Raw genomic sequence first — 27,984 nt, forward strand, 5'->3', positions numbered from 1 at the left:
ATTGTACATCTCTACCATGTCTTCTTTATCCAATCATCAGTCGATGAGCACTTAGGTTGCTTCCACATCTTGGCTATTGTGAATAATGCTGCAGTGAACGTAGGGGTACATGAGTTTCTTTGAATTGCTGATTTCAGTTTCTTTGGATAGATACCCAGTAGTGGGATGGCTGGGTCATATGGTATTTCTATTTTTAATTTTTGGAGATATCTCCATACTGTTTTCCACAGTGGCCACACCAATTTGCATTCCCACCAGCAGTGGATGAGGGTTCCTTTTTCTCCACAACCTCTCCAACATTTGTTATTTTTTGTCTTGGTTATTTTAGCCGTTCTAATGGGTGTAAGGTGATATCTTAGTGTAGTTTTGATTTGCATTTCCCTGCTGATCAGTGATGATGAGCATCTTTTGATGTGCCTATTGGCCATCCATATATCTTCTTTGGAGAAATGTGTGTTCATATCCCCTACCCGTTTTTTGATCAGGTAGTTTGATTTTTTGTTGTTGAGTTGCGTGAGTTCTTTATATATTATGGAGATAAACCCTTTGTCAGATACGTGATTTGCAAATATTTTTTCCCAGTTAGTGGGTTGTGCTTTTGTTTCAATCCTGTTTTCTCTTGCCTTGTAGAAGCTCTTTGGTCTGATGAAGTCCCATTTGTTTATTCTTCCTATTGTTTCCCTTGTCTGAGAAGATGTGGTCTCCAAAAAGATCCTTTTAAGATGGATGTCAAAGAGTGTACTGCCTATATTTTCTTCTAGAAGTCTTGTGGTTTCAGTTCTTACCTTTAATCTTTGACCCACTTTGAATTTATTTTTGTGAATGGCATAAAAGAATGGTCTATTTTCATTCTTTTACATGTGGCTGTCCAGTTTTCCCAACACCATTTGTTGAAGAGACTTTCTTTTCTCCATTGTATGTTCTCAGCTCCTTTGTTGAAGATTAGCTGTCCATAGATATGTGGTTTTATTTCTGGCCTTTCAATTCTGTTACATTGATCTGCGTGCCTGTTTTTGTACCAGTACCATGCTGTTTTGATTACGATAGCTTTATAGTATATTTTGAAGTCAGGGATTGTGATGCCTCCAGCTTTGCTGTTTTTTCTCAGGATTGCTTTAGCAAAATTGGGGTGTTTTATTGCCCCATATGAATTTGAGGATTCTTTGTTCTATTTCTGTGAAGAACTTTGTTGGGATTCTGATTGGGATTGCATTGAATCTGTAGATTGCTTTAGGTAGTATGGACATTTTAACTATGTCTATTCTTCCAATCCATGTGCATGGAATGTCTTTCCATCTCTTTGTGTCATTATCAATTTCTTTCAGGGAAGTCTTGTCATTTTTATTGTATAGGTTTTTCACTTGCTTGGTTAAATTTATTCCAAGATATTTTATTCTTTTTGTTGTGATTGTACATGGGATTGTATTCTTGAGTTCTTTTTCTGTTAGTTCATTATTAGAGTATAGAAATGCTACTGATTTATGTAAATTGATTTTGTACCCTGCAACTTTGCTGTAATTGTTGGTTACTTCTAGTAGCTTTCTGATGGATTTTTTTAGGGTTTTCTATATATAAGGTCATGTCATCTGCGAACAGCAAGAGTTTCACTTCTTCATTGCCTCTTTGGATTCCTTTTGTTTCTTTTTCCTACCTAATTGCTGTGGTCAACACCTCCAGTACTATGTTGAATAAGAGTGGTGAGAGTGGGCACCCTTGTCTTGTTCCTGTTCTCAGAGGGATGCCTTTCAGTTTTTCCCCATTGAGTATGATGTTGGCTATGGGTTTGTCATATATGGTCTTTATTATGTTGAGGTACTTTCTTTCTATACCCGTTTAATTGTGAGTTTTTATCATAAACGGCTGTTGGATCTTGTCTAATGTTTTCTCTGCATCTATTGAGATGACCATGTGGTGTTCTATTTTTAATTTTTTGAGGAACCTCCATACTGTTTTCCATAGTGGCTGCACCAATTTACACTCCCACCAACAGGGCACAAGAGTTCCCTTTTCTCCACATCCTTGTCAGCACTTGTTATCTCTTGTCTTTTTGATAATAGCCATTCTATCAGGTGTGAGGTGATATCTCATTTTGGTTTTGATTTGCATTTACCTGCTGATTAGTGATGTTGAGCACCTTTTCATATACCTGTTGGCCATCTGTCATTCTTAAGTCAGTTTTTCATTAAATCCTTTTTAGCAGTAACTTGAAAGCATTTGAGTGTCATCTTACTCTATTCAGAATTACTCCTTTTCCCCCCGCCTGGTTCACTATCTAGGACCAAGCTTTATTCCTTCAGCTCTCTTCTTCTCTTAGGCTCAGAAGAATGCTGACTACTTCATGCAAATTACCACCTTGACAAGCCACCCCTTGGCCCACCATTCCCACTACAAGCCTGGCAGAATCATCAGAATCATGGGGTGATTATAATTTAGGCTCTTAAGTTGAGATCCTTACACTGTAATGTAGTGTTCCTGCATGGTGAGAGAAAATAATAACCAGTGTTTATTGAGGGCTGGAAGAAGCAGATGAATTATGTGGTGGAATGCATAAGTCAGCATCTGTAACTGATGAATGAGTGGGACAAGTCAGGGTTATGTGAAGGAGCTTTATGCCACCACTGGCAGAATTTGAAGCAGCAAATGGCCAAGAAACCCAATGCTTGGCAATGACTAACCAATGAGACGGGCCTGGTTCCCAGTAGTGAAGTTATTAAAAGTTCAGTATATTCGATTAAAACACATGCCTAAATTTGCATTGCCAGAAGTTAGCCTTCCAAATATGAGAATATTCCAAATGGGCAAGGAAAAAGGAGATTGTATAATAGCGATGCTAATACACAGTGTTTGACCAGTATGAGCTGGAACATTATTTCCTGTTCCAAGTAAATTAAAAAACAGGACAAGCCCAACATCCTGAGGTCAGAGGTAAGCAGGCAGTGGTGAGTTAGGCTGTCCCCCTGTGGCACCCAAGGACCCTCTCTCGGCCAAAGATGCTATATCCAAGTACCTTAGACTCTTTCTTCTTTTCGAAGCCCTAGAAATAAGCCTTTATTTTCTTCTCTGTACATCGTGGGTATGAGTAACAGCCTACATGCAGATAATTCTTGAGTGCAACAAAAACATAGTTCTAAGGTTATCGAAAGACACAAATTATATGCAGGGAGGTAACTGCACACAGATTACAGAAGTGCAGTATATCCCCTATTTGTAATAAGCCTTCTGAATCAAGTATCTTTGAATTCTATGCACTTCTGTCTCCTTCTCAAAACTACCTATTCATATCAAATATCTTCTACCTGGCTCCTTGTGAAGTCTGTATTCTCCTTCTAGCAATTAATTTATATTCCCTGTGCTGAATTTCTCTCTTCTGCTTGCCTCAACATTTTGTTTCTTTTTATGCCTAGAATATACTGAAATGAAAGATCCATTTCTCTTTCTCTCTCTCTTCTGCCTCCTTCTAAATAGTTTTGCTTTCTTTTGATCTATTTTACTTTCTAGACCAAGGATATTTGCTATTTCCTGGAGAAGTCAGAGAGGTACCTCTTGTATGCCCATTTGAAATGAGCTGGTGTGGTCATTTAACAGATACACAGAGCATCAATGCACAAGATGATGAAAAGGTACACATAGAGAAGGGACTTCTCCATCCCACGCCGCTGGTTTACATTTTAAACATTGGGATCTGTGAACTATACCACTGTCCACCTTCTCAAAGGGTCATTGTATCCAGGAACAGCATTACTAGTAATGCATTCTACAGTCTTCCAATAAAAGGCATTAAATAAAAAGGAGCACATTTCTGTCAGGTAATATTAAAACATTTACTTTCACAGGCACTTACTTTAACCAGCTTGAACAAATTAGTTATTCCCAGTAGATTATCCTCCTTGGTAATTCTGTAATAAAAGATTCTAGATATTTTGCATTTTATTCACTGGCATTATAATTTTTATTTCAGAATGTCAGTAATTGAATATTCATTATCTAATTATAATTAAAATGCATGATTCCCTTAAGAATGCTTATAACTATTTAATCGAATATGCACTTAATTAAAGGACTTAAATTAGGAGATTAAAAGTATTCAAAGGGGGTAAACTTTGTTCATAAAGATCTATAGAAATTAAATACTAAGGAAGGAAAAAATGGGGGAACACAACAGAACAGAAAATTAGTAAAGAGAAACATAAATGAAACAGACAAATCCCTGACATGTTGTGGTGGAGGAATATCTTAATAATTTATTTATTCAGTTATGGAAAACATACGCAAGATATGAGTAGCCTAGTAAGCAATATGCTTCTTGCAGACTGAAGCTACAACATTAATTTTTCCATTCCCCACCAGACCACTGGCAGAGCCTAGGACCTAGTGGGCTCTCAATTATTATTTGTTGAATGAATGAAGAAGAAAATTCTGTCTGAAAGTTCTAACGAGTAAGTTCATGAGTCTTTTTTCGAAAAAGAAATTCATATTTGGATCAGTTAGAATGTGTGCACTTGAGTTAGCACGTTAGTTTATGTGCTCTGGGCGTTAAGTTTGACACCCATGAAGCTGTTCAAGAGGCAGCCAAGCTCAGAGGAGGAGCTGGAGACTGTTAGGTTGTCCCTCTCTGTCTTGAGCTCTTTCCTGCTTTTGACAGAGATCATCCTCCATTACCTGGGAGAAAGCATAAGCCTAAAGCAGAATTAGCCTTCTTTATGCGTGTGTTGAGTTTGTGTTCTAGTGATACTAAAAATTAAAAAGGAAATGATTTTGAGCTGTTTTTGGACAGTGTTGCAAAAAGTGATAATGATTTTAGTAATAGTTAACATTACATTAAACCATATGAAACTGCCATTTTTGTACATCAAATACAGCTGAATATTGGAAATTTTATACAGTTTAACCTAATATTTATTGAATACTTAGTATGTGCCAGGGACTGTGCCAAGTAATTTATGGTCGGTTAAAGTAAGTTGCTCAATGTGGAAGGAGGACATAGAAATGAAACACAGTTTGACACTTAAACCCTCTTTTCTTAAACAGAATACCATCTTGTCCAAGAAAAATATGGATATTGTAAATGATCCTATCAAAATTTCATCTTACAATCACTTAATTATGTCAACAAAAATGTGGCAAAGATATATGCCAAGGTTAATTCAAAGTGCAAATTGTCTGCTCTTAGAAAGGTGTAATTTACTTGTAATACAGAGCTGCTTGCCATTGCAATGTCAAGATCAAGTCTTATGGCTACAACAATGAGTAAGATATAATCTTTATTCAAGGAAATAAGGTCACATTGAACTAAGGAGGATGGAGAATTATAAAATCTACTGTATTATTAGAGTTATGTTTTTGTTGGCCACATACTCCAATCCAAAAATGAGGATATATAGAAGGAATGTACTATGGAGACAAAGAGACAAATATTTGAAACCAAGCAAGTCCCAGAAAATTCCTAATCTATAACTATATTGTCCATATAAATGATTTTCTATGAAAGCCCAGAGGGAGAAGGAATTAATTCATTTTGGAGATCTCAGGGAAAGTTTCACAAAAGAGATGACCACTGGACAATGTCTTAAGGATGAGTGGAATTTCAATAGGCAGGATAAAGAGAAAGGACTTCCCTGAAAAGGGAACAACATGTGCAGAGGAGAGTGTAAAAGTAAACAAGGTTGAATAATAAATGGTTCAGGAGGCAAGGAGTGGACACTAGATTATATTCTATATGTCTGGAACCCTCAGAGCATGTGCAATGTTGGAAGAGTAAGTTGGGCTCACATTGTGAAGGGACCAGGATTGGGAATTTCAGCTTGGTCCTAGAAAGCAATAATAAGCCACCAATGCTTTTTCCCTCTTGAGCTATAACTTTCATAGAGTGAAGCGTATGGATCTTAAATGTACAGCTGAATCATTTTATATATTGTTGTGCCTGTAAAATCACTACCCCGATCACGATATAGAACACGGTCAGCTCCCTAGCTCCCTCGCACCCCCCCTAGACAATCCTGCCAAAGTTAACTACTGTTCTGACTTCTGTTATGTTAGATTATTTTTGCATGTTCTTGACCAGCATATAAATAGAATCATCCAGCAAGTACCTTTCCTGTCTGACTTTTTTCATCAATGTTATGTTTTTGAAGGTCACTATGTTTTTGTGCGTAGCTACGGTTCATTTTATTTCATTGCTGAGTCTTAATCCATTACGTGAATGTATCACAATTTATTTATCATTCCTCTGTTGATGGATGTATAAGTTAAATAGCTTCTCATATTTTACTCAATGAAAGAATTCTCTTAGTTTTTATTATACTAATTGGTATTTTGGGTCTCCAAGAGTGAAATATAGAATATATAACATTTCCCACACTTGGGAGACCAAATATCTTCTTTTGTTCCTCAGAAAACTTATTACCATCTCCCAGAACTAATGTTTCCCAAAACCTAACATAAAAAGTTATATACAACTGTATGGACTTGATTGTGAATTATGTCCCCCCAAATTCATGTGTTAAAACCCTGACCCCCAATGTGACTGTATTTGGAGATAGGGTCTTTAAGGAGATAATTAAGGTTAAATGAGGTCATAAGGGTGGAAGGCTAGTCCAATGAGACTGGTGTCCTTATTAAAAAGAGGAAGAGACAGCAGAGCTCGCTCTGTGTGTGTGCGTGCACGCACACACACAGAGAAAAGGCTGTGTGAGGACACTGCGAGAAGACAGCCATCTGCGAGCCAAGGAGAGAGACCTCGCCAGGCAGCAGCCCTGCTGGTACCTTGATCCTGAATTTCTAGCCCCCGGAACTGTGAGAAAATACCTGTGCCTTCTGTTTAAGTCACCCAATCCATGGCGTCTTGTCATGGCAGCTCAAGCAGACTAATACAATAACCTCTAGGTCAGGTTAGAATCAGTCATCAAAACTGTATGCACTTCAAGGAAATAAAATGCCTAAATCCTCCCCAGGCTTGTTTGCACCACTTTCTTTTTCCATTTTCAGATTATTTGCAAACTGGACGCTCTGCCCTATCAGAAGAATGTGGCAGTTTCTCCTCCTGGTTCCTCACAAGAGCAAAATGAATCCATATAACCAAGACACTCATATGCTTTATTCGCTCCATAAAACTGCCATAGATTGAGTTTTGCATTGTTCAGGATTTGCATAGCCCTACAAGTTCAGGCCACTCACTCTTTTCTTTGATGGTATTTGCTGTCCCTCAGTTAAGAGTGATGGATTTTTATTGCCTTTCTTCTGAGGGGAGGATTTATATGCCTTTTAATTTGCCTAAGTTGGACTGCATCATAAATGGTTCAGCCTCTAAATTACAAAGTAAGCTTGCCAATAAAGATGACCTTGTTTATTAAAATCTAATTAACTGAAGTTTGAGAATGTCCCTGAGAGGATTACTGAATTTCTGTTTTTCTCCAAACCCAATAAACATCAAAGCCCCAGCTGGCAAGAGCTAACCCCAATGCTCAGAACCTCGCTGTGAAATTATTCAGTTAGTTCTTCTTTCAGTCATTTTCTCTAAGAGTGCAGACCCAAGAATCTTTTCCCAAAATATGCTGGCTATCATATTTCAGAAAGGCCAGGTGTACATTGATTGATTAGTTATGATTTGAAGAAAGAGACCCAGGTGCTCTTTGTTCGCTGGATCTGAAATAAAAGGACGCTGAACATGTTATTTATATTCCCCAGCATTGGTCAGAATGTCCTAATTATATGCCACTTCGAGTCATCCTCTGGACAAAGTTACATGCTATCTATATACATAAGACATTCGTGGGTTTTGCTTCCAAGCTTGTAAAATAATGTTGGCAAATTGGTTACAGACATATGTGATAAAACATAATTGATTCAGCTCCAAGTCTATAAACAACATCTAATGCTGCAAACTCCTCCAGCTTCTACCCTATAGCTTCTTCCATTTCTCATTTCTCATTCCAACTTCAAAACAAGAGGTTAGGGTTGGTCTCTCCTCTCTCATTTCCCATTTGATTATCAATCATTTAACTTTTTCTTCATTACTCTACTGGAAGTCTTTTACGTATGTCCACCAGTGATCTCCATATTGATATACCTGATGTGCATTCTTTAATTTTTAAATACTAGAGATTTTTGCAATATTTAATATAATTAACCACTTTTTTTCTCCCTGAAACTCTCTATTCCTTTGGCTTATGTTATACATAATTCTTTTGGCTCCTACCCAAATTTTAGGTCATTTCCTTGGGTTGTCCTTGTCCCTTCATGCTTGAGTCTGATAGCAATCTTAAGCTTCTTTCCTTGGCTGCCTTCTGACTCACATTTGTCCCAGTTACTGAGGGATGTTTTTCAATTTTATTTTCATTTGGACCATCTCATCCCAAAGAGAAAGTTCTTTTCATTATTGTAGCTGAGGCCTTTTTCACATGTTTATACCCCACAGCATCTCAGATATTGGTAACATAAAAACAAACATTGATCATCTTAAGGGCCCTACAGTATTCAGAGACAGATAAAGGAAACTGCTTCCACCTTCAGACAAGTCTTTTGTGTCCAGTAGGACAGCAAAATGGCTACTGAGATGAAGTGGGGATGATAAAGTATGTCAAAGATGATTTGATGTTTGTAGAGAAAAGATTGTGGTAGTAATCAATATAAGAATCATTTCTACAGATTTGTGTTATTTGGAGGGGGCTTTAGAAATGGCAATGGGAAGAAAAAGTAGTGCTTCTTAGCTGAAAGAAGAATGATTGTATCATTGAAAAGTAGCACCTTTTAGGATGGTCAAATCCATAAAATAAAAATTCAAGGTATATTGAACTTCCTTCTGAAACTAGATTCATCAGAACTAATGCTCTTTTGGGTGGACCAATCTATTTAAGTGAAATTTAGAGAATATAGAATCTGATTATTATTTTTCATGATTGTGGACATCTGTGGGAACAGTGAAAGAATACTTTACACAGAGCAAATTAGATAAAAATCTGATGATATAAAAATTGGCTAGGTTTAGAAATTGGCTAGGAAGGGATTATACATTAGATTTCCTCTGTTTTCTTGGAGTTTCAGCACTGGCTCCAAGGCTGTGAACCAGACTGAGGGGACAAGTATCCCCATATTCTAAAGCTGAGTGCAGCTCTGCCAGCGTTACCCAATTATCTACCTCAGGTGACGTAGGAGAAGCCTCAGAGTTCCTGGAGAAGTCTAAGATACCAACAGGAAAGATTTATTTGCAGAGTTGTTAGTATAGTCTGTCTCCCCCAACCATCTCCACCATCATGAGAGTGGGAAGGGAGATCTTCAAGAGAATGAATCAGGGAGCTTGACCCGTGACTGCCATAGGAAGACAGACACAGGATCATTGACTCACACCAACCTGGCATATTCCTGCCTAACTTCAAGGTGAAAGAGCATGGGCGTGTTGCCAGTGGCATCCCCTTTCATAGTTCCCTGGGATAAGTATACATTGCTGTGCCCTGTTGACCAGATGTAGAACCTGTGGAATGAAGCCAGCCATGAGTAACCTTGAAAGGAACCCACCCAGGGGCCATCAAACCGTGAGCGACACTGGAGGTGAACCACACAAAAGCAGAGGGGAATCATAAGTGATCAGATGCATGTGGCATTCCAATTTCTGCATTTGTCTGCCGGTTAGCAATAAAGCTTTGGGAAACTGAGAGGAGCCAGAACATCCACCCTGACTTTTAAAGATATACTGGGCCAGTGTAAGTGAAGGCTGTCCCAATGACTACTTGTGAGATGCTAGCAGTTGGCCATTAATTGCTAGAGATGAAAATATGTGGAAATGGGAAGGAGCCCGCACATCAAGGACTCCCTCTTCACTAATCCTATAATCTATGATGCACAGTTTTCAAAAACACAAGGAACCCTTCCTGAGGGAAAACATGAATGTAGATAGACAAAGTAAGCTGTAAACAGCCCAAAGTAGTCTTCAATCCAGAGAGACAATTTTCCTATATGATAAAAAATAGATTTCCACATCATTTAAAGGAAAACAATTGAAATTATTTTAGCAGAATTTGAGAAAGGTAAACATGCATCTTCTCATAAGTTCTAGAGTAGTAGAGATTGGTCTGTTTTTTCTAGTTTAGACACAATTAGTTGAGTACCTTAGTTTTATTTCAAATCTATTACCATATCTGAAAGATGGGGGTGATAACCAGATAATTTCCCAAAATATATACTAGATATTGTCCTAACAGCTTCTGGGGAAACTACATAAAGCATGAAGCCCTATCTTCACAGGGCTCCCAGTGACCCCACCCCGTGAAAAGCAGACCTAACATTTGTTATGTTTTATGCCACACATTTAAGGATGCCAAGTTTGTTCAAATGATTACTACTTGTTCCAGAATTACGAAACAAACAAACAAACATAAGTAGAATTAAAGAACTATAGCGGAGGAAAAAAATATTTTCCTCTACCCATCTTAGTTTCTCCAGTTAGGATCCTCTAAATTGGACTGGCCAAAGACAGATTAGCAAGCGAAAAACAAACAGAAGTTTATTAACATGTGCACGCTGCATGTACACCTGGGGGCACCCAGCGATGTACCACCCAAAGGGATGGTTAGAGCTTGGACTTATATACAATCTGAAGCCAAAGGACAAGGGATTTGGGGCTTCTGGGTGGGGGAGCCAAGTTATCAGAAGATGACCAGGAAAAGTATGGAAAGAAGAGTTGTTTAGGAAGATTTGTTGTACAGATGTAAGTCAGTACTTTCTCCATTGAATGCAGTTAAGAGTCATCCTCAGGTACAGAAAAGGGAGACATCCTTACGAATGGAAATTTCCTGTATAAAAGGAAAGCGTTTGCCCTGTTTTTAGAGCTTTTCATGTCTACCAATCTCAGTGGCCTTTAGCTGAAAATAATCTGTGTGCCGAAGAAGCATATTTTGGAGTTGGATATTCTGAAACCCTTCAGAACCCAAATATATCATAACTTATCTATGGAAAGAAACAATGGCCCAGATAAATTTAGCACCTTACTTTTATGTAGAGGCAGAACTGAATTAGATTGCAGTCTTTAAGATTGAATTCCTGTGCCCTTTCCACTGTATTAATTATATATGAGGCTTTTAATTGAATACTACTTTCTAAAGAGAAAAAAAAATAACAGGAAAGGAATAATAAAAGCATTTCAAGAGCATTCAAGGAACTCCAATTACAAGAAAGATTTTCTTTCTCATCTCTCGCCATTGATCGGAAGCACACACTGATTACTATTTTAGCATTGTACCTAGTTAACTTCTATGTTTATTCATGTATTTGTTCTGTCATGAAACATATGGAGTGAGACACTTTTAGGTGCCTACCAGAATTTGGTTTATAAAGTTGCAAGAGACCATTTTTCTGGCCTCAGGGAACTTGCATTCCAGAAGGAAAATCAAAGAAGAACATTTTGTACAGAATCCTGAAATGGTTACAAGGGTTTTCTAAGAGATTCTAAACTAAACAGATAATTGTCTTGCATTTATAAAAAGCCTAAGCTATTCCCACTGAAAAGGAGTAATTGAATCTGTAATTACTTTCGTTTCATAGGGGACATAGACATGGATTCTAAAGATCTAATCGTGATGGTTGTTTTCGTAATTACTCTAATTGCTTTATAGAGAATACTACCTTACATCCATTGAGGAAAGCTCAATGGTGACTGAAGACACCATTAGAAGTATTTTAAAAGTTCTACTTCATTGTGTATCAGACAGTTCTGTTGTTTATTTCAGCCTCTGATGATCCAGCCATTCTGAGGTAGCCCCTATGTGTTCTTTGAACAAACGCGTTGACTTCTGATGGTGATTTTTGTAAATAAAACTAGAGGAACTGGCAAACCTGCTCTGTGGTGACAGTAGGGCTGCCCTTTGGAGAACATGTAGCCCTCATGTAGTCATTTCAATGATGCCAGAATGTTCCTCTCTCTCCCCAATCCAACCGCCAAGTCATGGAAATGTAGTTTCTAAGACTAGCCCTTCATTTCCTTAGAGCATTGCTTCTATTAAAAACGATGGGAATAAATGGTTTGTCACACTATTCTCTGAAAGCAGGTTTTAATAGGAGCCAGAGGAAGAATGAGAGCATTAGTTTCCAGTTAAGAGAAAGGCAGTGGGATGCATCCCCAGGCAGAGAAGATATGGAAAGATGGAGTTGGGAACCCAAAAAAAGACAGAATAAAAATTCTTATTTACTTCAAAAAAAATTTCTAACTAGAACTAGCCTTGGCCAACATTTTTATGTACCTTGTTTTATTGTGAATAATTAGGAAGTATTTAGTATTCTACCCTAAAGAAGCATCTCATTCCTGGGTAGAGTCTGTCTCATTCTGTGTAATGGATGTGTTCCCGAATGATTATTTGGGAATCAAAATTTGTCAGGTTCAACTGTATATCTCTATTTTCTTGTATCTCCAAAGTTACAAGAATCAAATGAGATCATCCATGGGAAAGCAGTGTAAATATTTTAAAACTCCATCAACTGTAAGTTATTTATGTGATTTTTGATTTAAGAGATGAAAAAATAAGAACAACGTAAAAATCTTTTAATAAAAATAACTACTAACCAATCTAACATCTTTAGTGGAAGTTATTAGTAGAATAATAACTTTCCAGGAAAACTGAGGACAATTCTTGTAGGTTTTTACCTTTTGACGTACTTTTTCTGAGTACTTGCTATGGAAAAGGTACGGGTTGTCTGGGGATGGCTGTTAGGAGGCAGAAAGGTTCAAGAGAAAAGATACAAAGACCTATAGATAAAGTGAACATATTATCTGAACCAAAAATCACACAAGAGATTCCAAAAACCTTAGAAACAGTCCTTGAGATGAAGAGTTAATGCTAGAAAATGTTGCCATTTCCTAGATATTACGATTGTATATGGTGACAGTTGAACAGAATTTTACTGTTAGGCGTGTCCTAGAAAAGCAAGGATGTTTAGTTTTCAATGAATGAGGTACAGTTCCTATTTTAAAGTTTGGGAAGGTGACAGGTACAGCAGGTTGGGGTGAAGGGTATAAATTCTGAATAAAGAAGGAGGATGAGACTGGAACATGGTGAAACTGGTGTATGCTCTGTGCCGTTTTAAATTTTTAACTCATGTTAAAGAATGTTTATAGAGCGAGGTCAAGGGTGAGGGGAGCAGATGAATGAGGGTGTCCTGGGAAGGGCGTTCTGAGACACTTCCAGGAAGCAAGGCCAATGGAATATGTAAACATTGATAAAAACTTTAAAAGCAGGGTAAAGCCCCTAAAAAAGGGAGTCAGTAAAGATTTTGTAGACCCAGCTTCACAGTCACAAAGTAGAAGACTCTGAAGCCAGGAAATATACCCATTCATAGTTCCATATCCTGATACTTCCAGGAAGACATGTGGAAAGGAAATGTCTTTCCTCACTGGCAATCGGTATTCACAGCTATCTACGGTTCTTTTTTTAATGACTTTATTGAAGTATAATTCACATACCATGACATTCACCCATTTTCAGTATACAGTTCAAAGATTTTTAGTAAATCCACTGAGTTGTGCAACAAATCGCCACAATTCAGATTTCAGACATTTCCATTACCCCTATGAGATTTCTGTTTACCGTTAATCCTTGTTCCCGTCCACAGCCCCATGCAACCACTAATCTACTTTCTGTCTCTATACATTTGCCTTTTCTCGACATTTCATATAAATGGAATTATAAAGTATGTGGTCTTCCGTGTCTGACTTCTTTCACTTAGCATAATGTTTTTCAGGTTTATTCATTTTGCAATATGTATCCAGGTTTCATTTCTTTTATTGATGAATAATGTTCCACTGTATGGGTATACTACACTTTGTTTATCCAGTCCCTAGTTGATAGACATTTGGGTTGTTTCCACTTTGGGGTTGTCATGAATAAAGCTGCTGTGGACATCTACCTGAAAGTCTTTGGGTGGACATATGCTTTCTTTGCTCCTGGGTAGATATCTGGGAATGGAATTATTGAATCATATGGTAAATCTATGTTTAACTTTCAAGAAACTGCCAAACTTGGGGCCAGCCCAGTGGCACAGTGGTTAACTTCACACGTTCTGCTTCAGCGGCCTGGGATTCACCAGTGCAGACCTACTCAGCACTTGTCAAGCCATGCTGTGGCAGGTGTCCCACATATAAATTAGAGGAAGATGGGCACAGATGTTAGCTCAGGGCCAGTCTTCCTCAGCAAAAAGAGGAGGATTGGCGGTGGATGTGAGCTCAGGGCTAATCTTCCTCAAAAGAAAGAAACTGCCAAACTGTTTTCAAAGGTGACTGTGCCACTTTACAACCCCACCAGCCATGGTGTATGATGATTCCAGTTTCTCCAAATCCTCGTCAACGATTGTTATTATCTGTCTTTTTTTATTATAGCTATTCTGGAAAACTCACTGACTGTAATTCTGGTTTTTTTTCTTTAAGTAGCCAAGTACTTCTAAAACTTTACAAAGGAGAAGTCATTCTTTTCTGCTAGAATTATAGGACAGATTCATAGTGTGGTAACTTTCATAACATCTGGTAGAAAAGCAGGCTCACAATTGCAGAAGCTTGGGATGTTTCTTTTTCTTTAAGGTTTTTTTTTACTTTTTCACTGAGCTAAGCATAGACGGAACAGCCCAGAGGCTTGTTTGCTTTCTCAGCAGAATAAGAAAAGAAGGCAAGGAAAGAAGGGCAGAGTAAAACAGAATTCCTCAGGAAAATAGTACTAAAGCGAGGTAACGGTAATGCCAGGTTAGAGAAGCAAAATCCATAGAATCGAGCTTTACTTCAGTAATGCTGATAGAGAGATTATGCCAGAGTCTGAGTTCAGGGCCTGTTTGAAATGGATGATGGAATTTTTCTAATGTACGGGCCCACTAACAGATGTAATTAGATTGTGCTAACATGATAAATAGTTACTGAATATCTCCCTAAATTAGATTGACCTCGATCTGGAAAGATCATAACTTTCAACTAACGCTTGTTTTGCTTGCTAAATAATCTTCACGCGGGTGCTAAATTAGAAGTCTTATAGTTGTTTGGAAGGGCCTCTCCCCAGATCTCAGTTTATCTTCTTTTCACCCAGGCATCATTTTTTGAAAGTGCTTTGTGCTGTAGGATCACATCAGAAACTTTGTACTAGTCAAACTACTCTATTGCCAACCGTGAATTTGTTTCCACAACCAATTTGTTTCCAGCAGAGTTTCACACACAGTTGTTTGTGACTCTAAGATCTCTGGGACCCTATTTAAATCTCTGATCAAATATGATTGAGAAGGTAACTTTATCTTTTTTTATCAGCTGATAGTTATTTTTCCCTGTTTTCTTAGTTTGATAAGGAATATCTGAGTGTCATAATTACTAGCTGAACTGCAACCTTTTATAAACCCATATACCATTAAAAACAGTGGTTGATTTCAGGATGGGGTAGTTCTCGATCTCTCTTACACTCAGTACATAGATGGGGTAGGGGGATGGGTGTGAATAAAACGTTACAGATATCTTTGATCTTACTACCTCCAAACAACCTCAATGTTTCAGCATAGCTAAGCATATCTACAAAGGTATGTTTTCATCTCATCTATAAAGGAGAATTAAAAGAAAAAAGCTTTTAATTGACATAGCAGTTTTTGGTTTTCTTCTGTTTTGGTTTTTCCCTTTTTTTTTTTTTTTTTGAGGAAGATTAGCCCTGAGCTAACATCTGCTGCCAATCCTCCTCTTTTTGCTGAGGAAGACTAGCCCTGAGCTAACATCTGTGCCCATCTTCTTCTACTTTATATGTGGGACACCTACCACAGCATGGCTTGCCAAGGGGCGCCATGTCCGCCCTGGGATCTGAACCAGCACACCCCGGGCCACCAAGAATCGGAACGTGTGAACTTAACCGCTGCGCCACCGTCTAGCCCCTCCCTTTTTTTTAATAGAAAATCTTAGATTGAGATCCAGATAATCTAGATTTGAATCCAGACTCTACACTTATGAGCTGGTGACCTTGGTCAAGATTAATTCTCTGATTCTTATCAGTAAAATGTGAATAATGATGCCTGTAAGGAAGAATTGATTTCAGATTAGATGTTACATACTAGAAACAGTCGAATACACACAGGTACTCAGTGACGGATGACCTGTTATTATTGTTGTTTTCTATGAATTAGAGCAGTGATCTTCATATTTTTTGATCCTCACTCTATCATTAAAATTTTTGAAAGAAGATGTGGTATATATACACAATGGAATACTACTCAGCCATAAGAAATGATGAAATCCAGCCATTTGTGACAACATGGATTGTCCTTGAGGGTATTATGCTGAGTGAAATTACTCAGTGGGAGAAAGCCAAATACCATATGATCTCTCTCATAAGTAGAAGATAAAAACAACAACAAACAAACACATAGCAACAGAGAATGGATAGGTGGTTACCAGAGGGAAAGGGGGGAGGGCAAAAGGGGCGATGAGGCTCACATGTGAGGGGACGGACTATAATTAGTTTTTGGGTGGTGAACATGATGTAATCTACACAGAATTCAAAATATGTTATGATGTACATCTGAAAGCTATATAAGGTTACAATCCAATGTTGCTGCAATTAAAAAAAATTTAAAAAAATTTTTTGAACACACATTTACAAATAAGTATAAAAATAAGATCTATTTTCTAGTGAAATAATATTTTATGTTCAGTATAAAACAAAGTCTTTTAAAATGATGGAAAGTTTGAAATTAACAATATTTTCTCTAAAATATTAATAGAAATTAATCATTTTTCTCTAATTTTTTCAGTAACTGCAGTGTGATTGAAAACATATGATTGTTTTGTATAATCTTGGATTACTAATTTGAAGATATGCCTCTCTGTTTTGTTCATTTGATAACTTGACTTTATTGGCTGTCATAATTGAAAAATGTTACCTCAAGATACATATATCAAACTAGATAAAAGTACAGTATTAGGTGCACCTAATGAATCATGATGTTAATTTTTCAGTTTCATTGACCAATAATACAAGGTTTTAATAAAATGTGGCCTATAAATTTCTGTCATCTCTGATGTGAATAAGTTATGTTTATAAAATAACTGAGTAATGGCCCATTTCAGTACTAAAAAATGTCAAAAACCCACTGGAACTCTCCAGTTATAAGATTATTACAAGGATTTAAAATTGCATTTTCAGGTTGTGAAAGTATATAGATGTGTAAATTCTTATAGGGTGATGTGCATACAATCTTGGCAATCAGATTACATAATGGTTGGAATATTTCCAAACATTTGTTTTCAAAATGCTCTCACATTGGTACAAGATTTATTATAAAGTAGCGTATCACTCACCATAAATAAACCAACATTACCAAGTGTTGGCAAGGATGTTGAGCATCCTGACACATGACCGCCTGCCGTAAGTGCACAGTCAACCAAAAAGTTAATAATTAATCAAGTTTAAGTTATTTCTTACTGTTAGATTAAATAAATGTCATTTTACATGGTTTTTTCACCTGCCTCAGAGATGCTCTCATGCCCCTCCCCTAACCCCGCACTTGACCATGGAGACAAGTTGTGCGATAGTCGGTGCAATATTTGCTCAGTAAATTCCTAAAGGAGAAATGGATACTGATGATTTAGACTAGGAGCTGGCAAACTTTTTCTAAAAAGGGCCAGATGGTAAATATTTTAGGCTTTGAGGGCTTATGGTCTCTGCCACAAATACTCAACTCTGCTGTTGTCTTGTGAAAGCACCATAGACAATATGTGTTAAAAAAAAAAAAAAGGGCTGTATTTCAATAAAACTTTATTTATGGACACTGACTTTGAATTTCATGTGATTTTTACATGACACAAAATATTATTCTGCTTTTGATTTTGTTTTCAATTATTTAAAATGTAAAAATCATTCTAAGCTCACGAGCCACAGAGAACAGACAAGATGAATGGCTCTCGGGACCTCGTTTACGGATCCCTGACTTAGAGTCGCGTAATTCTGAATGATGAAGAACTGGCAGAGACTCTCAGCCTGCAGTTTCAGAGGACCGCACATCTTTCCTAGTAGGTCGTCAAATTACAGGATGTTGTTAAAGGTTGCCTTCCTTTATTGCTCCTTTAAGAAACCCTAAAGATCAAGTTTGATAGCAAAGCCTGTGTTCCCTCTCTGACGTGACTTTGACTGATAGAAGTTCTAGTCAAAGAACTTGGGTTTGCAAAAGATTCTGCTGAGATTTGAGGCTGGGGCATCAGTAGCCAAAATGTCAAGAAGAATCATTGTGCTTTTCTGCATGATCTTAGTTCTCATTCGATAAACAGATTTAAAAAAATAATTTATTTTGGAAACTCAAGAGCAATGAAATAACTAAGACAGTATAAAATACACTTGTTTGAGGTCCACAAGCTGAATTCTGTGATTCCTTCCTGGGTGTCTGTGGGTCCTGACACATGAGCGAGTATATGTTCACTGACATCCTAGAGGGTCAGAAGGAGAAGTAACTGCTCCTAACAGCATTGCATTTTAAAGGCAGGCCTCCAGGTTGGTTCCCCACAATTCCCTGTACTATTTGCCAAGAGATGTGAATGGCCAATCTTTAACCTGATTATTGAACTCTCTTTCATTCTTCTATCATCCAAAATCAGTTTTCTTTTCTATGATCAATTGTATGTACAACTTCAAAATTGTTATTAATATTCAGGCTGAACAGTGCAAAAAAATCATGCAGAAGGGTGAATTTGTAGAATGACTTTACACCGATTTGTGCCTCTCACCCATCCATCCCCAAATGAGGGGATCCCTCAGCCACAGCAGCGTGAAAAGAGGGTGAAGGGGCAAGGATTTCCTATCAAGGTGAAATCTGTGCTGCATAACTCACCTTGTGTCCATCCCAAGAACATCTCCTGGATTTCTGTGCTCTGTCCCAGAATCACTAATGTGGAGCTAGCCTTGTCCTCTTCCTTTATTAGGGTGGTACAGGGTAGAGTTACAAGACCCAAAACAGGGTAAGTATAGAGTAAGCAGGAGAACGAATCTAGGAGAATCTAGGAGAAAAACCAAATTGGCTTGAACTGCAACTCCGCCCCTCATTATAGATGGAAATAGACACTAGTGAGCACCTGCTCTGTGTTGGAAACTTCACATAAACTCATTCAGTTGTTAAAATAAACAAGAAGAGATGAAGGAACAAAAAGTGTCCCTTCTATAGCTGGTGCACAGCAGGGAAGAAAGCCGCTGAAGCAATTGCCACAAAGCAATTAAGGAAACAAGGGTTTTTTTTAATAGGATTTGTTTCGTATATTGTGCGAGAAATCGGGTTGACTTTGGTGAACCTGATTCTGTGACAACAGCAAACTCTGCATGCGTGCTCCGCGCTTGGTGTGTGTTCGTCAAGCAGCGTGGTAGCTACCCTCAACCTAAGATAGTATGCGGCATATTGGTTGTGACTCTGGAAATCAGGGTGTCAGTTCTGTTTTCCAGAAGGAAAAGATGTCACAGTCGTTTCTGAGCGATGTGCTGTGAGACCACCCGATGGAAGAGAAAAAAACAGCTCTTTAACTGTGCTTCTACTTACTGAACTTCTGAATGTTTACTGGAATGTGGTCAATTATTAGACAACTTAATTATCAGAAAAGACATGTTTCTAACTTAGTCTCCTCATCCTTTTCTGTCTTTCCCTGTGACTCAGGAGGAAGGACGCTGGCTTCCTAACCTACAAGGATCACCTGCCAGTAAGCCAGGTGGTGGTTGGAGATACCGACCGGCAAGGTTCAGAAGCCAAACTGAGCGTGGGTCCCCTGCGCTGCCAAGGAGACAGTAAGTTTGCCCAGCAGCTGTGGCTTGCACTTCCATGTCAGTTTTAAATAGCGTTTCCCAGCTAAAATCAGAGGATGGCAGAAAACAGACTTGCTCGTCTGTAACTCCTAAAGAAACATCATGGGATGCAGATAGAGCCAAATGAAGAGCTAGATAGACCTTAAGACATAGAGGAGAGTGACAGCCACACAGTCTCCAGTACGGGAGCCCAGATTTGGACATAAAATGTGGATATCCATCTTCTTTGTATATTCGTATGTTACGAGTTTGACTACCTAAATTGATGGTGATGTAAATAGCCAGGCTAATAGCATAAAAGTGGCACTCGACAGCTGTGAGACCACTGAGTGCTGCTGTTAATGCCATTAGCGTGGCTATTTATATCACCATAAACTCAGTTTATGGTGATATAAATAGTAGCATTGTGGCTTAATGTATCATTGTAAACTTGGATTATGGCCATATAAAGTTTGACATTAGTGCTATCAAATTTCATCATCATCAGAGCTTGATGGTCCCTTGTAAGTCAAAGATTGCTTCTGTAAGCACGTCTTGCTTTCAGGATTTGGCACCACAGAGAGGAATTCGGGGCTCCTCGCTTGGACTGTGGGAGGTCAGGGATTAGAGTGATGATCCCACCTAATTAAGGGCACCGTTAGGGTTTTATGTTGTTTGGTACCCTTCAGTGTGCTTCATGTGCCGTCAGAGGGGAACCGCGACAGGTTCTACGGGGCTTCTGCAACGAGCATCCTGGGTGTCATTTCCCCTCTTCTTTGCACACATGATTTGGGTGACTCCTCTGGGAGTTCTCTGCTTTTGTGACCGTGTGCTAGGCATCAGGAGACCTAGATTCTATTCCCTGAATAACTGACTTGCTAGGAGACCTCAGGCAAACCCTTCCATTTTCTCGGCTGCAGTAATGAGGATACCACCTGCGTCCCAACGCCTCCTGGGGAGGCCATAAAGATTTTAGTGCCTGGATCAGGATTCCTCCAAGCAAAGCGTTCCGTGAGATGGAATATTATTACCACTTACATAAATCAAGGGAGAATTAGACCTGCTCGATGGAATAAATTATTGCATCCACTCCAAGAGGTGTCCTAAGGACTGTAACAATGCATGCTTAACTGTTTATTCCTTTGTAAATCGGGGCCATCTGCAGTTAAGCAATGCAATGTTCCTGATACAAAAGAGAGATGGAGTCTGTACTGATTTTCTTCTTCTTACACAGAGAAAATGAAAATACTACCTTTAAAACTGAGACTTTTCAAAAGGTCTTTATGATGCATTTATTAAACAATAATACTTCATTTGTTTAGTCAGGCTTAGAAGAACAGTACAAGAAGAATGTTGGTTTCAACTGCTTGAGAAAAAGATAGCGACATAAAATAATAATAAATATGCATTTTTAAACAAGTTTTTTGAGAGATGGACTATAATGTCACTCTCAAAATGGACAGGTTCTCTAGTGTTGACTAATGAAAATCAGTTTTATTATGGCATAATTACTCATTAATATATAAAGGTAAAATATTTCTCACTTATCAATTTTAATTTCGAAGTTAGCTTTGAATTAGAGAAAAGGTTCCCATTCAGTAATTAAAAAATGCCCCTTCTGTTAAGTTTGCATTCTCCGCTTCCGCAGCCCGGGGTTCACAGCTTCGGATTCCAAGTGTGGACCTAGCACTTGTCCTCAAGCCATGCTGTGGTGGCATCCCACATAAAATAGAGGAAGATGGCACAGATGTTAGCTCAGTGGCAATCTTCTTCAAGTAAAAAGAGAAAGATTGGCAACAGATGTTAGCTCAGGGCCAATCTACCTCACACACGCACACACACACACAAATCCCACTTCTGCAAACTTTTACTACCAATCTTAAAGAGGAGGTTCCAGTTATGTGGGACTGTATTAACCATTTATGGCTAATAGTAAAGCTTGTTTTCTCATAATCAATACATCAGTCCTCAGGAAGAATTTATTATGTGTATGTTATTTGTCCGGCACTTTACTAGGTACACTGGGGAATAAGAAAAAAGAGGTTCAAACTTTGTTTTGAGAAATGCACATGAAAAAATATTGGAAAACACAAAATGTTTTATAATTTAACATTAGATTTTGTGATATAAAACTATTGCAACTGATGCTCAAGAAAGGAGCGATAGGCAGTATATTTCAGGCAGCTTTATACTTAAAAAGAGAAAATAGGAAAAGCATGGTGGTCAATGTTCATTTGCATTTCTTTTCCAAGGCCTTTGTTCTTACAGACATTTTTCGGACCCGTTGGTAAAACAAAGAGCCATCTTATTCATTGACACTGCGTGGTCTCAGGACACTTCTAGAGCTGCAGCTTCAGCAAGACACTTTTAAACCATGTTTTACCTGGTACTTCATGAAAACAAAAGCACAGTTAGTATTTAATTTCAATTACTTGAAATACTTTTGTGTCTGAGAGACAGAGGGAGAAATCTTTCTTTTTCACAGGCAAGTGAGAATGCTATACCTCATGCCTGAATTGCCAGCCAGCAGTCAGCAGTTCTGATTCCCAGCTTCCCTTTAAGAATGTTCTAGCACGGACATGTTGATGCTAAAGTGCTCCACGTCATAGCATCTTCCAGGTTTTACACATGCATGATTTCCTTAGACACTTACCGCTCCCCATGAGGCAGGTAAGGTAAATATCAGCCTTTCTGGTTTACAAATGAACACAGTATTTCTTTTAAAATGTCATTTACACAACACATTTCTGTGCAGGCTTTCACCCTCTGGGAGGCTCCAGGAGGAAAGATGGAGCAGAGAATATAAACAGCTTTCTCTGCGCAAGGTCAGGGTTCTTTCCCCGAAGCCATTCTCTTCCCTTAGTCGATTGCTGATGAAATTTAAATATTTTAAAAATAAGTCATTTGGATCTTATCCCACCACTGGCTCCACCTACCCACAGTTACCAATATAGCATGAATGGTGGGGGCTTTAAATTCCAATTTTTATACTTTAAAAAGTGGTACAGTGCATTTATCCTGTTGTTTATAGAGATTAACTTACTTTGTGTCATTTACTGAAGTCGGTGCGAAGCTACAGTTTAAAAAACTCAATCCGTTATTGGAAAATATCTCTCTGTTTGAGGAACTGAGCGATGACAGCCCTGCGAAGCTGTCTCTTGAATTAAGTCCCTGTTATATCCCCAAGTCTTAGAGAATGAAACCATTTTTGTGGGCTCTGCCCAACCGTTTCAGTGGTTTTCGTTGATTTCGTCATGCCTGCTGAGTTCCATTTTTACTTTGATTCATATGAACTCATAGACTCATATAATCAAAATGGTAACGAAAATCACTGAGTTCCACTCAGGTCTCCTTGCACTTCCCGTATGGTTCTGTAAAATGCTTATGCCCTTATAGTTTTTCGTTTTGTGTGTTTTTTTGGTATTTTGGTTTTGCAATTATATTCAAATGGAAACCTCAGATCTAAATGAAACTGAAGGTGTGACTGGTGATGGATAGCTAGCTAAGATAAAAAGTGTGGTAAAATTACAAATTCCCCTCTTAAACCACGTGCTCTCCCCTTGGAAGAAACAAAAGAGCTTTTTTTTTTTTTTTTTTTTAAAGATCTTTTTAAAGGATCTAAATCACTGACAGAGTAGAAATGGTTTTCAAATTTAAATAGACAATCATTTTGGAGGGCGTGGCCAAACTTTTACAGAATTAGTTCAGAAGTGAAATATTTTGGATTTTGGAGTTGCAGCTCTTATTTGTACTATATATAGTGAACATAATTAATTATGGAAATAGAGTTTTTGCTAGGTAATGAGGTAAAAATTGCTCGTTCCACCTCTAGAGATACAGGGGCTTTAAACAATTAATTAGGAGGGAGTTTGCTATAAAAGCACGTGTTTTCAAAACCCCTGGGTAGAAACGATTCAGGAAAACGTGTTATTCAAGGACTTCCTGCGAGTCCCTGCTGGAAACCCACTCCAGCTGCGAGCTTAGGCAAGCAGAGCGCTCGAGTCACGCTGGAGGTTTAAGATGTAAATTCAATTTCTTCGAGCTACAGAGGTGACTCAGAGAGGCCAAGAAGAAAAGGTAGAGTAGACAACACGTCCAGTTCAGGGACACTCGGAGGGCAGACACAAAGCCGAAGGTGAAAGGAATACAGGTGGTGATGGAGTTCTAGCCGAATGAGTCTGGACATTTGTTCTTTGGGAAAGTAATCATATGTGCCAGAGTAATACAAAGGCTGGAGTCTCTTTACTGCAAGAATTTTACAAACCAGGACCATAACCAGCCATTCCCTTACCAAGAAAGACAGGGCAACGACTGGATCTACACATTGTTTCTCTACAGATAAGACATTTCCAGTGGAGATGGATATGAGGGTCATTCTCCACAGGACAAGACCAGGGGCACACACTGGCCACTCCGTCTCCCTGTGAGCATTTGCATGAGACACACTCGGCGCAGTGCAAGGGGACTGGACAAGGAGGGGCAGCTGCTCCCAGGGCTCAGCAAGCGATTTAGATTGTGAGAGGAAGCTGCTCCCGGGCTCCAGAGGACAGTAAAGAGTTTGCTTATTCCCTTTCGCTTTGCTGCTTCTGGCTTGGAAGAGACAAGAAAGGGAAAGGACCCAGCATGCAGGTTGTAAACCAAGCCTTTAGATTCGTTTCCTCTCCTGACCCTCCCAACATCCTGTGTGAAGTGATATCTTTGACTCGAGTGAACCAATGAGAAAACAGAACTGGGGGATTAAGCGGTTTCAGGGTTTCAGGGCTGAAGCCAGAAGGTCCGCGTGGTTCCAGAGCAGATCCTAGAATGGATAAAATTTGATCACTCTTAGTAATTATTTCCTCAGGAGGTGCTCCAAATTCTTTTCCTCTCCCCGTTTCTTCCCACAAAGGGTAGCTACGTATCCTTGCCTTGTGAATAGCTAAAAGCAAGAGCCAAGAGTCACAACATTGTAACGGTGGCAGAGTCTTAGCGATCAAGCAGCTCAGGCCTCTCATTTTACACACATGCAGCTTGGGTCTCAGAGATTAAGTGACCTGCCCTGGGCGTCTCAGCTGGTTTGTGGCAAAGCACGTGGCAGGATAGTGTGATGGGAGCCTTCATCTTTAGTGACCCCCATGGCCAAGATGAATGTTAAGATACAGAGGGACCTTTGACCTGAAACTCTGACCTGAGTCCCTGCCCGTCAACTGCTGGCCAGCGCAGTCATGTGGTACGGAGCTCCTGGTTCAATCCCACTGTAGTGTTAACCATCTGGGAACCCTGACAGAACACCCGCGACCACAGGCATGAGGGATCAGTGGCAACAAGTTGGTGACTTCTATTTTTTCTTTTACTTCTAGTTCTAGCAGTTTTTTGGTGGATAGCAGAAAGCTGAAAAAAAAAGCTGGAGTGATGCGTAGAAACCATTAAACTCTCTTTTTTTCTTAATGTCCCAGCCTCCGCTGCTATTGCCAAGGGCTACTACCAGCTGAGAGGCAGGAGTAACTCTGAGAAGCAGCAGAAATAGTGATATTTTCAACATCGAAACCTAGGCTGGTTACCATTAAAGGATGGAGCCCTGTAGGCATGTCTGAGGGCAACTCCAACTACAAAGGCAGCACAAGCAGGAAGAAGGACGCCTTCGCTTGGGGCTTCTAGACTCCAGAGTGACTCTAACAATTAGAAGAAATAGACAACTCCCTGGGAAGAATAAGCTCTTTTATATTATTTGGCAATTCAGCTTTAACGGCAAACTCACTGTGGAAGTAGAAAGTAAAATTACAGTTTGGGGGGAAAAAAGGTGTTTCTATTTTACAATAGATGTGGTTTGTGTGTGTGTGACTGACTTTCCCACTTGTCCTTTCAAACACGGCTTGTATCTGGAGGAATCCTCACAGCCCACAGGGGAGATCTGTCTGCTGAGTGAGTCCTGCTTCCTCTTTGTCCCCTCCCTGGGTACCCGTCCCTCCCCTGAACTTGACACTCTGCAGAAGTAACAGGAACCCAGATGCAGAAGGAACTTTGTTCTGTAAATTGAATCCCCTTCGTTGGGCTCCCCTGCTGAGCTTTCCAAGAGATCTCTCTACTGTTTGCAGAAGACTCAGGCTTGTTCTGTTTGTTCTAAGAATTCCCGGTGTGGAGTACACTTGGAATCAAGAAAAATCCTAGGTGAAACAGATGCTGACCTACTCCAGAATCAGCTCCTGGAATCTAATTCAACCTAACAGACTTCACTGAGCAAACCGGGGCATGGCCCCCATCCTGGATCAGTTTGTGTTTTATTGAAGGTGAAAATTTTAACCAAGTGGAATGGGAGTTTGAATAGAGCTTGGAGGCCTTGTATGTTAGTGCTTTATAAGCTTTACTGTGCCTAGAATTCACCTGGAGATCTTGGTAAAAGGCAGATTTTGATTCAGGAAGTCTGGGCCAGGACTTGAGATGCTGCAAAGTGATGCTGCTGCCGCTGGCCAGTGGACCCCACTTTGAGTAGCAGTTATGGAGCAGCATATTGAATAGGATAGACTTTGGAATCACACACATCTGAGTCCAAACCCAAGCTCCCTCCTTCACTGTCCATGTGCCTTTAGACAAGTTCCTTAACCTCTCTGGGCTTCCACTCCCACCCACAACCTTCCCTCAACTGCGAATGAGAATAATGCTAACCACATCGCCGAGTTCTTGTAAAGCCTAATTCCCCACAGTCCTTGCACCTGGGCAGTGCTCTCTAAGTGTTATCACCATCTTTATTATCGCGTTCATTCATTGTGGAAAGAGTGACAGGCTGGGGATCAGAAAAGCTCTGCCTGGCCCTCTGTTCTGTATTCTACTGTCTATTCCCTTTACCCTCGACTCTGTACCTATTCTTGGAGAAGACCTGCTCTGTGTCATGGCTGAGAGTGTGGCATCTAGCCGTTAGCTTCTTCCTAATTTGGAGGTGGTGGTCACAATACCTGCTTAGAGCTCAGCTGCATTTGCTGGGTTCCCAGGGCAACATTCTTCTGTGTAAACGGTGCCTTGTTTGCTGACTGCAGATGGATACTACCGCCTTCACTTGCCGCCATCTTTTGAAACTGCCCTTGGAGAACGTGGAGACCCTAAGAGAACACACGAAGAACCCAGTGATGTACACAGTGCTCTCCATCCCAAGGACAACCACAAAAGGCAGCCTTTCACCTAGATCAGGAGTCAGCAAACTTTTTCTATAAAAGCCCAGACAGGAAATATTTTAGCCTTTCGGGCCGTACAGGCTCTGTCACAACTGCTTAACCGGGTATTGTGAAAGGTGCCATAGACAATATGTCAACGAGCGGGTGTGGCTGGATTCTAATAAAATTTTTGCAGAAACAGGTGGCAGGCTGGATTTGACCTGAGGCCATAGTTTGCTGACCCCTGACCTAGATATTTTAAAACTTTTGAAAACTTGGAAAAGTGTATATGATTTGAAAAAAATGTGTAGAATTATGGCAGAATTTCTGCTGTTTTAATCCAGATTTTATCCGTTTTTCAAATTTAGTCATAGTAACTTTGCAGTTCATCCACCGATGATGTTGAGCAGGATTCATCTCCCCTTCAGCTCTGTTCTCATCTTTCTCTGTGCGCACTCGTATTTTAGCCTAGATGTATACAGTACCTTCTATCTATATGCCCCGCAATGGTCTGAGGCACTTTGTGAATATAAAGAGTAAAACCACATCTCCTGTCCTCAAGGAGCCTACGGGAAAGTTGGCAATCAAGACGTAAACACTCCAGACTGAACTTCATGTTCACCATCATAATTGTTTTCCCCACCTAATAGCCAGGGTGACTTTTCAGAGCTATAAATCAGATTATGGCATTTTTTGACTTCTAACCATCCAATAGCTTCCCATCACTCTGAAAATGCAGACTCCTTATCAGATGCTCCAACGCTGTGTGTGATCTGTCCCCGCCCAACAGTCCTTCATTCCAGCCCCACTGGTCTCGTATCTCCAACATGCTATGTTTGTTGCCACCTTGAAACTTTTATTGGTGGTTTCTTCTGCCTGGAATCGTCTCCTCCCGAGCCTCACAGGGATGCATGTCTCAGCTTCGATGTTAATTCTTCCAAGAGGCCTTCCTTACCCACTCAGCTAATGTCGCCGCCCCCACCTCACCACTGCCCTTTCTACTGCCTTAGTAGAGCTCACAGCCATCTGAGATTATCTCAGCCCAGAGGCAGAATAGATTTCACCGTCCCTAACAAGACTGCTTTTCTTCAGACACAGACCACAAGTTTGAG

The 27,984-nt window shown here is 39.5% G+C and overlaps 1 protein-coding gene across 1 annotated transcript in view; it reads left to right on the forward strand.

Annotated features, from left to right (window-relative positions):
* Positions 1–27,984, forward strand: part of CNTNAP2 (contactin associated protein 2) — a 1,871,002-nt gene that overhangs the window by 1,506,398 nt on the left and 336,620 nt on the right. Inside the window, exon 15 of the mRNA XM_046668987.1 lies at positions 19,624–19,751. Coding sequence (XP_046524943.1) covers positions 19,624–19,751 — 128 coding nt within the window. The remainder of the gene's footprint in view (positions 1–19,623; positions 19,752–27,984) is intronic.

Source organism: Equus quagga, chromosome 8 (genome assembly GCF_021613505.1).
Source record: "Equus quagga isolate Etosha38 chromosome 8, UCLA_HA_Equagga_1.0, whole genome shotgun sequence".
Lineage (NCBI taxonomy): Eukaryota > Metazoa > Chordata > Mammalia > Perissodactyla > Equidae > Equus > Equus quagga.